This window comes from Palaemon carinicauda, chromosome 35 (assembly GCF_036898095.1).
Source record: "Palaemon carinicauda isolate YSFRI2023 chromosome 35, ASM3689809v2, whole genome shotgun sequence".
NCBI lineage: Eukaryota > Metazoa > Arthropoda > Malacostraca > Decapoda > Palaemonidae > Palaemon > Palaemon carinicauda.
The window spans coordinates 67,961,398-67,978,370 of record NC_090759.1 but is presented as its reverse complement, the minus strand read 5'-3'; the positions used below and the strand labels follow the sequence as shown (position 1 = coordinate 67,978,370).

At 37.0% G+C, this 16,973-nt stretch overlaps 1 protein-coding gene across 3 annotated transcripts in view; it reads right to left on the bottom strand.

The window, feature by feature from the left end:
• krz (beta-arrestin protein kurtz) overlaps positions 1-16,973 on the bottom strand; it is a 71,966-nt gene that overhangs the window by 32,432 nt on the left and 22,561 nt on the right. For 2 of the 3 annotated variants that reach the window (XM_068359255.1, XM_068359253.1), the window contains exon 9: positions 6,280-6,423. In XM_068359255.1, the coding sequence (XP_068215356.1) occupies positions 6,280-6,423 (144 nt within the window). Of the gene's footprint in view, positions 1-6,279; positions 6,424-6,800; positions 6,945-16,973 lie in introns of all 3 variants that reach the window. The other variant, XM_068359254.1, reaches the window with a different exon arrangement.

Sequence of the window (16,973 nt, the reverse complement as noted above, 5' to 3'; positions counted from 1 at the left end):
GATAAAAAAAATCAGAAAATGGCTAGGTTAAGTAATATTTAGAAATAAAATCGCCTGAAATTACATATAAAAATCCGGCTACATATCAGTTTAGTGAGATCTGTGTTACTGTATGGACACAAGTCGTGGTATGACAGTGAAACAATCTCCAACAGATTTAGTAGATTTGAGAACAAAGCCCTCAGAAGGATATTGGGAGATAAATGACAGGACAGGATTAGAAATGAATGATAGGACAGGATTAGAAATGAAACTATAAGAGAGATTGCTTGAGTGCCATATGTGGAAGAGATCCTGATGAGGGGTACATGAAGAAGGTTTGGGCATGCTCTTCTCACTCCCCAAGAGAGATTAGTTCACCAAACTTCCAACTGGGCTCCACAAGGCACTAGAAGAGTTGGAAGACTCGACCTACATGGCTGGGAACTAAACTATGAAGCGTGAAGTGGGAGATGATGAGTGGAGAAGTATTGAATTAAAAGCTCAAGATAGAGACAACTGACGAAATCTAACCTAGGCCCTTTGCATCAATAGACGTAGTAGGAGGAGATGATGATGATGATTTTTATCTGTTCCCTCCTCTCTCCTTACCCAAGTAAGAATCATTTGGTTAAGTCATGTGAAAGCAAATAGAGATTGTCTTGATGGTTCCGGTATAATACGATTTCATAATAATAAAAGTACTTGAAGACATGAAATAAATATTGTCATAGATACACAGATACTCTATAAATTTCATAAAAAATTACTGTACAATAAAAATTGCAAGCATTTAAAAATAATCGTTACTTTTCTCTTTTTTACTTGAACTACTTTATTTCAAATAACAAATACAGTATTGCGCAACATTAAAATAAATAAGACTATTTCTTTATAAAAGTACTGTAATATGCTCCATGCATTATTCTTAATAAATCTTTTATTGGAAAATTGTCATTATTCACTTTACATTTCATTGCTAGTGCTGTTGCTTTTATACATTATGCATTGTATAATTTGTTGCACAAACTCAAATATTATATCCCTGAGGATAAAAATGCAGCAGAATTTACCCTTCATTAGTAGTAGAGTCATAATTTTCAAGCCCTGTCAAATAAATAAAGTTAAAAGTGGCAAATCTCCCTCCCTTCATAAGGACTTAGTAACCATTCAGTACTATTGTATTGTACAGGGCTATAAAAATCCAGGCAACTCATGGCTTGACTAAAAAGCCTTTTAATCAAAATTACAATTCTTATAAAGAATCAAACACTACCTTTACAAATTAGAGATCATAGAATTTTCAAGTCATGAAAAACATAACACTTCCTCTTAATACTAGAGTTTTCTGCCTCTTACAAATTGCACATAGCCTACCCATGAACATCAAATGCAATATGCAATACAACAGAAAAGACGTAAGGCCTCGCATCATGCTCTTTATACTAACTCTGGTGTCCGATTTCCTGCAATAATGTCTAATAAAATAAACCTGTTTTCTTTATCCAATAATGCAACTTTCCACAGAGACTACTGAGACATGGTCATCTGCCAAAACTTAAAAACATGACACCACAGACCCTCGTAGTTGATAATGCAGAACTACGCTTACACACATACATATGTCATGTGATTGTCCAGTTTTCTTCAACAAACAACTTATAACAATTAATGAATATCAATTCTTTATAGAGATTTTGTCAAAATCTTCAATATTTTCCAATCATCTACTAAATCCTTAAGAAGTTGGAGGTAGTAGGTTGGCCAGGGCACTACCCACCTGTTGAGATACTACCGTTAAGAGTGTTACGAGGCCCCTTGACTGGCCAGACAGAACTACATTGGATCCTTCTCTCTGGTTACGGTTCACTTTCCCTTTGCCTACACATACACTGAATAGTCTGGCTTAACAGATTCTCGTCTGTCCTCATAAACCTGACAACACTGAGATTACCAAACTACTTCTTCACCCAAGGGGTTAACTACTGCACTGTAATTGTTCAGAAGTTTTTATAGTTCATATAGAAAATATTTATTTTAATGGTGTTACTGTTCTTAGAATATTTTATTCTTTTGTTTCTTTACCTCACTGGGCTATTTTCCCTATTGGGGCCCCTGGGGTTGTAGCATACTGCTTTTTCAACTAGGGTTGTAGCTTAGCAAGTAATAAAAATAATAATAATAATAATACATCAAAGAGATATACAATAGTAAATTAATAAATAATAAGCGCTTCAAACCAGTTCTATTAGAGATGAAAATGTTGTTTGAACTTTTTAATCTTAATATTTCGAATTTTTGTTTTCTAGTTTCTCATTCATTATTTTCATCAGTTTATTTTGATACTTCCGAGATACAGCACAGTGCTTTGTCATTAGAAAATGCATTGAACAACTGGGTAAGTTCTTCCGATTCTCCTGTTAGTTTATACATATAAAGAATTCTTACTAATAATATTGATAACTTTTACTAGAGGTATTGTATATCCTCTTATATATGAATTCAATAAGACATGATATACCAAAGAAATGTATTCCCAACTCTAGGGCCATGTACTTGGTGTGTATAAGGGAAACCCATGGGTGACGGCTCTACTGAACCCATCACAGCACCTCCAATGCTTAATTCATCTGCTTACTGATGCCATTAAATCCACCAATAACCATTACAATCGCTGAATATCACAAATTATTAGTAATTTGTATTTTTCCTAACATACTTACCGAGAACCACTTTCTTAGGAGTTACCTGGAACCTCCTCTCAAACGACCAGAGTTTTGTGTAGTTTACCCTACTCCCGTTTTCTGCTCACTCGGTAACCATCTTTTTAATACAGATGTTTCCTTCAGGTCCCAATTATTTTCACTAGACTAGGGAGTTGGGAGGGTCTTGGAGACCACACAACACCTCCACAACTATAGGTTTTTCCTTTGTTAAAACTTTTTTGGGGTAAGGCTACTGCGTTGTCCCCAAGGGTTATTACTAGAGCATAAAAAAGGTACTGTACTCATGCACCAAAGGGTCAAGTTACCAATAACCAAGCAATGCCCAATTCATGCTTAAATCTGAGAATGAAAATAACTAACAAGTCAATCCACTAATCTCATAAGACAAACATGGAGGAGTTACTGTACATAAACGTTTGGTACCTCTGATATGGAACCAGATTGAGGATCCATCTCCTCTACCCGATTTCCCCCGTACCTGCCACAATTCAGTCAAACACAACGCATGCATGTTTAAGCATTTAGATTTGTTTCAGGTAGTGTCTTATAAACACCCTATGCCTACACCAACTCAAAATTCTGGACATCACTGAGGAAACAATTTTTCTTACATCATAGGTTTTAGGGATAAGAGAATAGATCAGCGTTTTTAATAAGGAAAGTCGTGAGAACATGGATACCCCCAGGTAGAAAGGGTTTTGTTGGTCTGGGTATTTTGAAACAAACTACCTTTTGTGGCATGGATATCTGCATATATGATTGAAGGGTAGACACTGGACAGTAAGTTACCACAACTACGCTGCATATCAGATATATAAAGAGGGACCTCCAAATTAGAGGGCCTTTTCAATTTTGGCCAAATATAGAACGCCCAGGGTCAGTATCGGGAAAACGGCCAGAAGTGAACATGAGAAACTCCTGTTTTCCGCAAGTTCTTGCTCCCAGAAGTAAGGCTATAAAAATACAGCCTTCTGAAATGGCATTTTTACAGAAATAAGGGAGTCACTCGATTCGGCCAAAACACTCAAGCAGTATCGATTGAGCCAGACAATGAAGGATTTAGTAACTACAGTAATTACAACTGTTGCAAAGCAAAGGACTCAGTAATTCCCTAAGGCAAGGAATACAGTACAAAATTTCTTTGGTATATCAAATCATACAGGATTCCCTTTACAGTAATGTTCTCGGGGACCACACAGCACCTTCCCAAATAAAGATTTTCCTTTGTAAAATTCCATTTCCATACACATACTACGTCAATAATTTGGTTAATTAGTTTATTCAGAAACTTACAGTACATGTATGGTGCCTATCTAAAATACTATATTTGCAAATTATCAAGTAGGAAACTTTAGTTCTTTTAGCAATAATTTATGAAAAATATCAACTTTTTTAAGTAAAGTGCATCCATGTAAAGCAGAATGCTAAAATTGCAAGAGTTGTTGGTCTACTGAATATAATCTTAAAATATGGTAAGTCTACAGAAGTACCTCGGGTTACAAATAACTTTCGGGTTACAAATAACTTTCAATATGACCATACAAATTAGAATTGGGTTACGAGTACTGAATTGGGCTGAGCAAAAATATTGCACCATATGGGCCGTTTTAATGGACAAGTACTAATGAGACTATCACGCATTGTGAGGCCAGAAATCAGTCACACGGTTCTCATACACCACCCAACCAGTGTTCATGTGTATTTTACTCTGTTTTGTCTCACATTAGCTAGCACCCTAACCCCTACTCAGGAGCTACAGACTCTTTCACTCCCCGAGCAGCCTCATAGATGCATCATCTCATGCAAGCGTCTTTGGAACTGTTCTTTGTTAAGTTGCCGAGTTGTGATTGCTCATAAAACACAATTTTTGCTTCATTGTAAAGTTAACAGTCTCGTGACAATGGCCCTCAAGATGATTAAGCAACATGTTACGAAGGAGGTGCTTACTATAGATGTGAAAAAAAAACAAATTATTGCAAAGTATGAACAAGGTATGTGTGCAGCCGACCTGCCAAAACTATGCAACCGTACTAAATCCAAGATTAATTGGATTACAATTCTGGACAAAAAAGAAGACATCAAATAAACTGATATTGCAAAATACAGTAGGCAATGACACTGATGAATCAACGGCCATATGTTCTAAATGTTGAAACGCTTCTGGACCTATGAGAAGCAGTAAACAGTGCATACAATTACCAAAAACATTGTGAAAAAGTAATGGTATTGAAGCTGCATAAGAAAATGCAGAGAGTCCATCATCTGAGGAGGAGGAGGGACAGACTGACATAGCTCTCGCCTCGAGTGAAATTAGGGAGATTTAAATAATGTGGGAAATTCTTGCAAAATTTTGTATAAACACATCACCAAGGTAAGACTTCGACAGGGTGTGCAGCGAATTTATTTACCTATAATACAATATCTAACTTTCATGCCATTTTAAAGAAAATGAAAAATCATTTATCACCAGACTGGTTTATTGTTAATGAACGTGTGTGTGTCCGTAAAGCAGCGCAATTAAGTGATTCAGTAAACAATAGTGAACGTCATTCATGAGAGAGAACTCCCAATATTCTACCCAAAGTTCTCATGTAGGGAGATTCTCCCAATCAGCAACCAACCTCATACTACTCTTCTACCTCTCTCATCTCCCATACGTCAGCCACGACTTTCCTCAGAGGCGAAGTGAGTTAAGTTTATCTATTCCTATTTTCCATTGTTAATTATTAACTTTTATTAATTTCTTATGTTAGAGGATAAAATTTGTACAATCATTACCATTACGAAACCTGTAAAAATGAGAGTATATGCATAATTATTAAAATGTGGAACGCATCGAGTGAATTTCCTTTATTTCTTATGGGAAAAATTGTTTTAGGCTACTGTACGAGCCTTTCAGGTTGCGAGCTCACTCCCAGAATGAATTTAACTCGTAACCCAAGGTACTACTGTATTGTAAGATCTTACATTCAAAGATAATATTACACTATTTCCCTTATTCTGATGTCCTCAAAGAAATTTGAAAGATTTCTTAACTTCTTACAAGGTTACTTCAGCAGAAAATGAATGCCAAAAATGCTCTGGCCTCATAAGTCAAGATTAAATTTCATGTGTGACTCAACATTGACTACTGGAGGGATATCTTATTTCCATATCCATATCCTACACATCTGACTATATAATAACTAAATAAAGTATCTTAGCTTTATAAAGATGCAGAATGATACCGAAAAACTCTTTGCTAATCTCAAAAAAACTCTTGCTACTCTCAAAAATAAGTACTAATAGAAATGCATTAATACATGTACACAATATGAGATAATAAAAGAGGATTACGTAGATTAAGTACATTAATATAACTTGCATGATAAAAAAGAAATGGGTCAGGGTAAAACAACAGTACAGCAGAGTACTCAGAATGATGAAAGAGTAGAGGTTATATGGGTTAACATTTCACCTGTCATTTAGAAATGATATAAGAATGGGGGGAGTGGGAGGGAGAGGGGTGGACTAAATACTGTATACTCACACTATTTCAAGGTGAGGACATATGGGATAGGGTGAGAGTACTCACACTGTGGAGGAGGCTAAGTTGGTGTCCTCATCCTTGAGCTTTCCATCTAGGGCCAAACCCCACTTGTCCCGGTTGTTGTTAAGGAGGGGCGTCAAGGTGAAAACCTTACTGATGGAGAAGCCCGGCCCCACAGGGCAGCCTTCCCTGCAACAACATAACCACTCCTCTGTCACCAACACCTCCTCACCACCACCACCACCGCCACCATCATCATCATTATCAACACCACCACCTTACTAAAAAGGCCAAACCAGCACAGGCTCAACAACACCCACATTTTCCAAGGATATATTCCCTCTCGCGAGCAGTTGGCTGCTACTAGTCCAAACCACAGTGGTGGGGGGCTATAACCTTAAGGATAATGCGAACTGCTGAGATTGTGCTGATTAAAAAATGCACATTCTACTCTGAGCTGCCGCCATTCTCGTTGTCAGTTCCTGGAGAGAATGGTGCTGATGACGCACCTATTAGTTAACATTAGTTAGTGGTTATTTGTTAGTGTGCAAGCAGGCACTACTTACATTGATGAGGACGCTAAGTTGGTGTCCTCGTGCTTAAGCTGGCCATCTAGAGCCAGGCCTCGTTTGTCCTTGTTGTTAAGAAGCAGGGGCGTGAGGTGCAGCACTTTAGAGAGGGTAAAGCCCGGCAGTACAGGACACCCGTCCCTGTGAACGCACACCAGACACACGTCACCACAGCACCACCACACCAGCTGCCAACTTTACCCTATACTCACCACATTTATTTTGTGGTGGACAGGGCATTGCATAATTCACAATTTTTTTTTATTGCTTTTTAAGTAAATTGATAAAAAATATTTAGTGAGAAAACTTAAATGAAACTCAACTATTCAAAGTGCTGAATACTGTAATACAAAATAATTTAGAGAAAAGGTAGTTATCTTTTTAAGGAATTTCTTTCTTTTGGCATTGAGAGAATGTAAAGGTGGCAGCTTGGGAACACTGAAAACAAAAAAGAAACAAACGACAGGAGGAGAGGAGGCAGGGAAAAATAAAAAAATAAAAAAAAGTCAGACAGGTTAGTGGAAAGATATGAGAAATAAATCACATGTAATGTTAATTCCAACAAACACAATTTTAAGCCAAAAAAGGGAGCCATCAAATCACATCAAACAAATGTACAAAGTTTTAACTTTCTATTCGTTAAAAATCAGATTTGTAAAAAAAAAAAAAATGAGTTTACTTTAACACAATTCAGTGCTCCCATTATCAGGGTAGGACATGCTTAACAATCATTACAAAAATTACGAGTCTAGAACTAGGCACAGCGGTACGGTACAATATTCATCAAACATGTTATAAGCTAAGGCACACAATTCTGAACATGACTACCAACAATAAGTACATCCACTGTATACACCGAAAACTGACAGTAGCATTAAAATGGAGTAATATTCCCAAATGAGCACACACTACCTAACAGCTAATACACAAGAGGTTGAATACTCCTTTTGCTGACTAATAACGAGACCCTAAGGGTCCCTGAGGTCAATTTGGCATAATATTCTGTATGGAAATATAATATACTCTATACTGTATCCATTTTTACTCCCAAATTCCAAGACACTTAGCTATGGTTACAGATAAGAAAATTACTCGTAAACTGAATGCGCAAAAAGAAAATCAACAAATATGAATTTATTTATTGTACAGTAAGAAAAAAAAACTGTATATTGCTATTGTCCAAATACTTTAACTAAGAACCAAATTGACCAAGAAATCACTACCACCACCCAATCGGCTATAAAGCTTCTAATGCACTCAAGAGTTGTGTAAAGTCCAATAGAAGCTTCACCAGTCTTGACACTTAAGATTATTGCTACTGCTGTATTGTACTATGTAGAAAAAGATGATAAAATATAATAATTCTTCCTCTCCAGAGCAATACCCCCAACCCGCATACTTAATATAAATAAAACTCCTGAAGTTTAAGATATGTTTCCACTGCAGATAAGAAAAATTCTGGAGGTATGTATGCTTTTATACCCTAAAACTTCTTCTAAGGTAATTGACCATTATGATAATGGTAACTGTAATTAATGTACCAAACAAATTAATAGCCAAATAACGTCTAATATTATATACCTATTCTTTTCTGGCCATAATGTACCTATGCATTATATATATATAGCTATGTCACCAGGAAAAGCAAAGATCCCATTACTTGTTTTCTCTTTTGTCTCCATATCAGGAAAAATATATGGTACTGACGTGTGTGAGAGCAGACCTGAATAAAATACTATACTACCTTGAATTTACTGACAAAATTACTGAAAATAAATAGCACATATGTACTGTACATGATAAAGACAAAGTGTCAGTTAATCTGCATATAATTTGAATATAACTCAAAAAAGATAGTTTTAAGATTAAAAAGAGGTGAACTAATGACTAAAAGCTAGAAATTACTACATTTTACATTTTATATTGGTTAATAACAAAAAACAAAAAAACTTAAAGCCTATACTATATAGTAAACCACTAGGCCAGGTGACATAACTACCTATATATGAAAATTAAGCCCCAAATAATACAAACTAGCAAATCATAGATTTAACTGTCTGCTTTTGTAATTCATTGATATTCATATTTCACATTAGTCTGCAATGATTCCTAACTAAGCAAATGATGTGAAAATTGTAAACTCAAATGCAAGTATAAAGGTAAATGGCAATGCAATGTAGTCACTAGCTTCAAAATTGATCAAGTTTTGCAGCATTTCAAAAACTTTAAAAAAATTAGAATGATCATTCATATCTATAAGGTCTATTTTATCAATGCAAGTAACTTGTATATCGGCAAAACAATACAGAGATAAAAGGTATACTGTAAGTCAAACTTTCTCAAAGTTGATACTTGCATACCATAAAAAGATTGACCTTCTTTCATTGATTCATTGTACAGTACTTGAACACCTTTAAAGTTGTTACCAGTTCAATCAGATATCCTTTTTATCTTTGTAATTTTTCCTTAAAGTAAATCAGAAAGGAATTCCTGAGATTTTTATTGTTACCGCAATTCAGCTGGAAAGAGAACAGATCTATGGATTTTGAGTTTGAATAGTTGGGGCCTCACACTAACCTATCTTACATTTTACCTCCTTTCAATAACAAATTGAACTTTCCGCCGATTTTATATTAAGTACAGTACGTTGCCTAAAACCTTTCTCATAGCCGTCAGCTAAACAGCCGAATGACTGCCTATTATTTTGCCTACAAATTCACAAAGTTATAAGTGCTGTAAAATATGTTATCATATTGAGTTTGCTGTCTGTATTGAATGGCAATAACAAAATTGCATTATTAAGGCAGGGTAACAAATTACTGAGCCCACAGGACATTTGTCTACTATCCAGTGATTAGTGCTTTTTCCTACAGCACCCTTACTCAACTCATAAAAAAAAATTCTTAAAGTAATTCATATTTTTCCTAATTTCAAACCTGGGTCCTTTAATGGGAGTATGTTTTTGTCATAGCTGGAATTCTGCAATTGAAAATTTAACGACATTTCGGTAGTTATTAGCGGATGATGGGGAAGCCCCATCCCCACCAGTACAGAAAGTACCCACTTGAGGGGTACTTGAGTTGGGAAGTAAAACTTAGAGGACTTCATAGTTTAAATATAACATCAATTTAACATTGATACTGATCTTAAGATATTTCATATTCATAATTCGTTACTTCTTATAGTCTATTTCATTACTTCCTCAATAGGCTATTTCTTTATGTAGGAGCCTTTGGGCTTTTAGCATCCTGCTTTTCTAACTAGGGTTGTAGCTTAGCTAGTAATAATAATCTATTCATATAGAGACACTGCTCAGTATGGAAGCTTACCTGCATCAACGTCTGATCCAGTGAATAACACTACAACTGCTGCGCCCAAAGAGGAAAGAAAAAAGGATAAGGGACAGTCCTTCTTACCTCTTATCCAAGACTTATGCCACGATTGCTATCTTAGACGAGATGCTTCTTGTCCCGTGAAGGAGCTAGGTGGCTACAACAGGTCCCAGTGAGAACATATTTAAGGACATGTCAGTATACTCATGCAGAAAGTGGGTCAAGGAGGTTGTCTGGCATTCTAGACTAAGGCCTTCAACGCTTGACATACTATCAGGTTCTAGAATGCGGATTAGAAACAATCCCTCTACTGTGTGCGTGCGCGCTTAACCTGATTCTTCCGGATCATCAGCTGAAGGAGGAAACACTCTCCTAATCTTTTGTTGAAGCCAGAAGAATATGGTATCCATGGAGATCTTCCTCTTGAGTTAATGTGAAGGTTTTGTAATTGTGGTCTGATGAGGTTTGAATGCTTGAAATAATGCGAAATTCACGTACATGCTTCTCTGAGGCTAATGCAAGGGGGAAGATGGTCTTTGGGAGTTTGCTTTCTAACTGATGCTTGCCTTAAAGCTTTGAAGGGGGCCCACTTGAGGGATTGGAGAACTTGAGTGATGTCCCATAAAGGTAATTTAAGTTTCTAGGAGGACCAAACTCCTGGAAGCTCCTTGTGAGCCTAAAAACTCCAACGAATAAGATCCAAGCTCCTCAGTCCAAAACTCTGTCTCAGGGCTACGCAACAGCCTTTTACCGCTGAGACTAGACAAATAAATTTGCTAGCAGCTACAGCGAGGCTCCAACCATAGAAGTACCACTTCTACAGCACCAATCAAGAAGATGGTCCATTTTGCCCAATAGACGTAAAAATTATGTTATTTGTGTTGAAATAATAAATTTTAATAGATTGCATGGTTTCCAAAAGCAGTGCTCTGTCAATTTTGTACAGATTAAGCATCATGAAATCGGTCTTGAGGAGATCAAATGAAATCAGATTGGTCCCATAAGAAGAAACCCTGAGGGAAGACCACAAGGAAATGCTAGCACTCACGAAAGGAAGATCTCAGTCCATACCAATGATGTGAATAATCATAGGTTCTTCTTTCACTAAAGGAAATGATGGAATGAAGCAGATACCAAAAGTTTTGTAACCCAAACATCACTGAGGGACAGGTGCGAGAGATTCAAGCCCGAGGTGTTTAGTAACATGGTGTACGACCAGCATGTATTAGATTGTTTATTAGATTATTTCTGGAGTGAATGGTTGCACAGGGGGCCACTCAAGTGGTGATGGAACTCACAGAGACTGGTGATGATAAGGAAAGTAGGTCTGGGTTATCATCTTTGGAACTTTCCAAAGAGTGAACGGAAAGGAGGTAGAGCTTTTACTCCTGTAATAGGTGTGCTTGTTCTGTTCCGCTCAACAAAGTAGTGAAGGCAGGTATGTGCACACTTAAACCACATACTGAAACCTCATCTTGTTTCTGAGAAGAGAACGTACCAAGGCTGAATTTCCAAATGAAAATTCTAACAGTACATGTCATTAGTTCTTTTGACAATCTTCGCTTGGCATCACTGAAACATCACAGGAATGTTCCAGCCCAGGAAAGGAACAAGGGCAGCTGCCAATGTCCCTTCCAACAGAGCTTGTGCTTGGGTTTGAATGAGACTAAGCACTGGGAGCAGGAGCATGAGATCCTATGACTCTGACTCCTACTGAAACATCTTCTCGGTGAGGGTAGGGTTTGATACAATAATGTTTCACCTACGAAACTATATAGAGGAAAGGTCAATGTTTCATGAAACTTGAATTGCTCTTCTCACTCAAGAGAGGAGGCCACAGGGCATTCACTCTTGTGGATGAAAATGTCTCTGAAAGTCTGAAGGTGGGGCAAAGAGGGCTGCCTTCATCTTGACTGACAATGAACATACTCATTTCTGTCCAGTACCGAGTACTAGAAGCAGGAGCATGAGCACTGTACCTCGTACTGACCCACATCCCCGTGTTGAAATGGAGGGTGATGTACAGCACCGGTCTGCTCACATGTACATGGGGTGAAGTTAGACAAATTCTTGTAAGATTTTGAATGATTGGTCGTCATACTGATTTCATCTTCTCTTAGGAGCAGCTGGTGTCATGTCTGCTTGTCAGCTCAGGCAAATCCTTCTAGCTGGAGAAGCAATAGGCGCTTCAGTTCCTGAAGGGAAAAAAAAAAAAGCAAGGCACCAAGCATCATGTAGGTATGTTGTGTGAAGGCCAGGTGGTTGTCAGAAGTCTTGTCGATGATAGCGAGCATGCGATGTGGTGTCTCAGTGATTGTAAGTGTTCAGATTGGTCCTGATCTTGTCTCTCAAGAACTATCAGAAGAATGGGAAAGAGGGCAACACCCTTTATCCTGATACAGTAGAGGGTACGAAAGCTCAGTCTCATACAAGCCCATGTACTAATAACATGCACATGAACACCTGTACATTATCATCGACTGTTTCTCCTGGTATGTAACAAACTTATGAACAGAGGGAGATCATCAGTGGCACGCAGCTAATTAATGGGATATCTGAACAACGTATTCTTTTGTGGGTGAGGTTACATTTGGAACAAGACCAAACCCCGGTGGAAGTGTGGCACATACCAATGTTTATTTCTGCAGGAACAACTTCTGGCACACACAGCTTCCCTCTCTCTGCCGATAGAAAGATGTCCGGGAAGCGGAAAAATGGCAGAGCCTCACATTCCAAAGTATGCTCATTCTCACGTGAAACAGAGCACAGATAGCAGGTGTGTGAGCACCTGAAACGGAGCACAGATAGCACGTGTGTGAGCACCTGTGCTGACATGTATACTCAGGGTTTGGATCATTCCGGGTACGTACCAACTCGCCTCGCAAACAAGGCGAAAATTTTTGGGATGACTTCTCCAACAGGCATGTACTCGGTACTACGATGCTTATGCAACAGTGAGAGAAATGGTCATGGATATCTACAAAGAAGTCTTCCATAGTGTATCTGGAAGATTTCAGAAACATCATGAAAAATGAAAAATGAAGAGGGCCAGTGACCTATCCCTGATAGGGAGCATTGATCATGGAGATACAGAAGGTCCTCAAATTACAAACTTTATTGGCTCCAAGAAACTGTTTATAAGTCAAATTGTTTGTAAGTCAACTTTTGTTAAATTTTGGTTTAGGGTAGGCCTAGCCTGACTCACAAGCTTACAAATTCCAGCTACAAAAGTCAACAAATAGCCCCGTTTCTTATGAAATAATATCAGGTTAATGCAAATGTCGTTTTGCTTATTATATTAAATTATATATTGCTTTATTACAATATTTCTTCATCTTATTACAGTGTATGAACATTTGATACAATAGGCCTATCTGGGATTTATGATTTCAGTTGGATTTGCGTGTGAATCTTTGGATGTTTGTAAGACGAATGTTAGTAGGTTGAATGTTTTAAGTTGAGGACTTTCCGTGATTGTTGAAATTAAAAAATACGTGTACCCTTAACATGTACAAATCGTGTGCATGGTGACTGTGCTCGAAGACGATCGTGCTCGTCCATCATCATACAAGTGGATGATCGTGAGCTTGAGTGAACGTGTTTGTGGAATTCATGCGCGTGAATGATCGTGTTCGTGAAGTTCGTATCATGGAGACTACTGGTATGTATGAAAGAAGCCTTGAGTGCATACGCATGAAAGGCAGTATGTAAAATACCATATGTAGAACCTGTGTGCGTAAAGACAGGAATGTAGAGATCATGCGCATGGAACCACAAGATGTCTACGCATGGAAGTAGAGTACTTGCTCAAATACGTATGAAAATAATCACATGCGTAGTGCATGTGAAAGGCTGTACAGTGAACCCTCGTTTATCGCGGTAGATAGGTTCCAGTCGCGGCCGCGATAGGTGAAAATCCGCGAAGTAGTGACACCATATTTACCTATTTATTCAACATGTATATTCAGACTTTTAAAACCTTCCCTTGTACGTAGTACTGTTAACAAACTACCCTTTAATGTACAGAACACTTAATGCATGTACTACAGTACCCTAAACTAAAACAGGCACAAATATTAAAGGTGATTTTATATCATGCATTTCCTAAACATGCTAAAAAGCACGATAAAAAATGGCAACCAATGTTTTGTTTACATTTATCTCTGATCATAATGTAGAAACAAACTGGAGGTAGAGCTTTGCTTATTACCCAGACATATTTCCCATACTTTTCCCTTAGAACTACATCACATCTTCCTACTTTAGATATATATATATATATATATATATATATATATATATATATATGTGTGTGTGTGTGTGTGTGTATATATATATATATATATATATTTATATGTATACACATTTACATACCTACATATATACATAAATACATGCATACATATATATATATATATATATATATATATATATTACTGTATATATATGGGTTATGGAAAAAATCCGCGAAGTGGTGAATCCGCGATGGTCGAACCGCGAAGTAGCGAGGGTTCACTGTACATAAAAGACCATACGTAGAGCCTGTGTGTGTAAAAGTCAGGAACGTTGACACTGTGGGGTATACTGTTGCAAGTAAGCATCTTTTAGTTGAGTGTGTGCGCAGTAGTAAGGTAAAGACTGTAAGTAGAGCCTGTGTACATGGGTTTCACATCCTTGTAGAAGGTAGTAGGCTACAACTCAATACAGTATGTGTGGATGCCTTGCATGTATGCATAGATTCCCAAAGCATGTAGTTCTCATGGAAATATCCTTCAGATCAATACAGAAAGGGTAAAAAATGAGGGCCTGAGGTCCTCGATCTCAACAGGTAGTGGATTCTTGGAACCGCACCGTCTCTCCCATGGGGAGAGAAATGGAAGATGTCAAGGGTACCCAATTCATATCGATAGATCTTCCAAGACTTCTTCAATGAATTTCTCTAGAAGTAAGGAAAGGCAGAGAAGGAGAAACTGGAATTTTGCTTTCTGAGGTGTTGTCCACAGAGATGACGATGATCCAATGTGGGAAAGAGATCATAGGAACTCTATAAAGAACCCATTCAGCAAAACTGCAAAACTTCATCTCATCCTTAACATCCCTCACACATGACTACTTTCCCATTGATTTATCTAAAACTTAAAGCAAAAGATTAAAAACGCCTATTGGAGACGACGTCAGTACTTGTGCACTAACGCAGTTGGAAAACAAATTGGCTACTCAGTGTGATGATGGGAGGGCGAGACTTCCCCACCACCAACTACCAACACCTCATTTGGATTTTAACAGTTGAATTCCAGCTACGCTGAAAACATACTCCTATTAAAGGACAAGGTTTTGTATGAGTGTAGGAACAATCTTTCAGTAAGAAGGTGCTGAGACAATTAAGGCAGTTTCAATCCCCTTGACTATAGGTAGACATTAATTTTTTATTCTAAATCTATTGAAATAAATCTGTTTTAAAATTTATGCTATTAAGCGGATTGCTTAAATATCAGATTTATCATTACCATCATCACTATTACTATTACCATTATGGAATCTGTCTCCTTATCACTATTTCTTTGTAAAAGATTCTCTTTTAATCATTTTCAAAGTAAATAATAGCTGGCTCAGAAGCATTCTTTCATTACATTCTTTTTCTTTTCTTCTGATAACATCTCTTTCAGAAGGGTATACAAAACAATACATACATACAAATCAGTAGTAGGTAAAAGTTCCACAATTAGTCAGAAAAAGGTCATGTTACTACCGTAGTTAAGTTAATACTGGATTGAATTATTGGCGCATATATTGCCAAGTGTTAATCTGTACACTGCACACCATAAGAATCAAAATCAACAAATCAATCCAGCACAAACTTAACTATAGCAGTGATTAGGCAGTTTTTTCAGGATCGAGGAACATTTACCTGTAACTTTGACTTGCATACCCGTATTTTGTTTTGTGTAATTTAAAGATCAAGTACATACACACTATGTCCCTTAGAAAGATATGTTTTAGAAATATAGAAAAAAACAAAATGATAGATTAATGCAACTGAGACAGATAATATTTTCAATGGAAAATATTAGTGTTCCTATTCCTGGCAATACTGAAAAATTACTTTCAAGAAAAATGTTTATTACTGAAATTAAAAAACTATGGGATCAAAAACCTTTTAAAAGGTGATTGTAATTTGCCATAAAGGGTATCTTATCTATTTTGGTAACCCTTTTATCTTATCAACGGACTCATTTCTTGTCATAACACGCTAAGCCAAGCAGTGACGGTGAGATAAAATTCATGTATTGTACAAGACATGTCATGATCAATTGCAATATCAATAACTGAATCCCATGCAAACAATTCGGAGGGTTCGTGACAATCCAGATTTATTCTATAAATTTCAATTTCTTCTAATTCTTACATTTCCCGTACATTACTTTAAAGCTTGCATGGATAAAATTAATCAGATTTTGTAAGCTCATTATATCTATTTGTAGCTATGCAAATCTATATTCAAGTTTACCGACATTACATTTAGGAAACATAATAATGAATAGATCTATTTCAGTGGCTACTCTCCTCTTGGTAAGGGTAGAAGAGACTCTTTAGCTATGGTAAGCAGTTCTTCTAGGAGAAGGACACTCCAAAATAAAACCATTGTTCTCTAGTCTTGGGTAGTTCCATAGCCTTTGTACCATGGTCTTCCACTATATTGGGTTAGATTTCTCTTGCTTGAGGGTACACCCGGGCACACCATTCAATCTAATTTCTCTTCCTCATGTTTTGTTAAAGTTTTTATAGTTTACATAGGAGATATTTATTTTAATATTATTCTTAAAATATTTATTTTTTC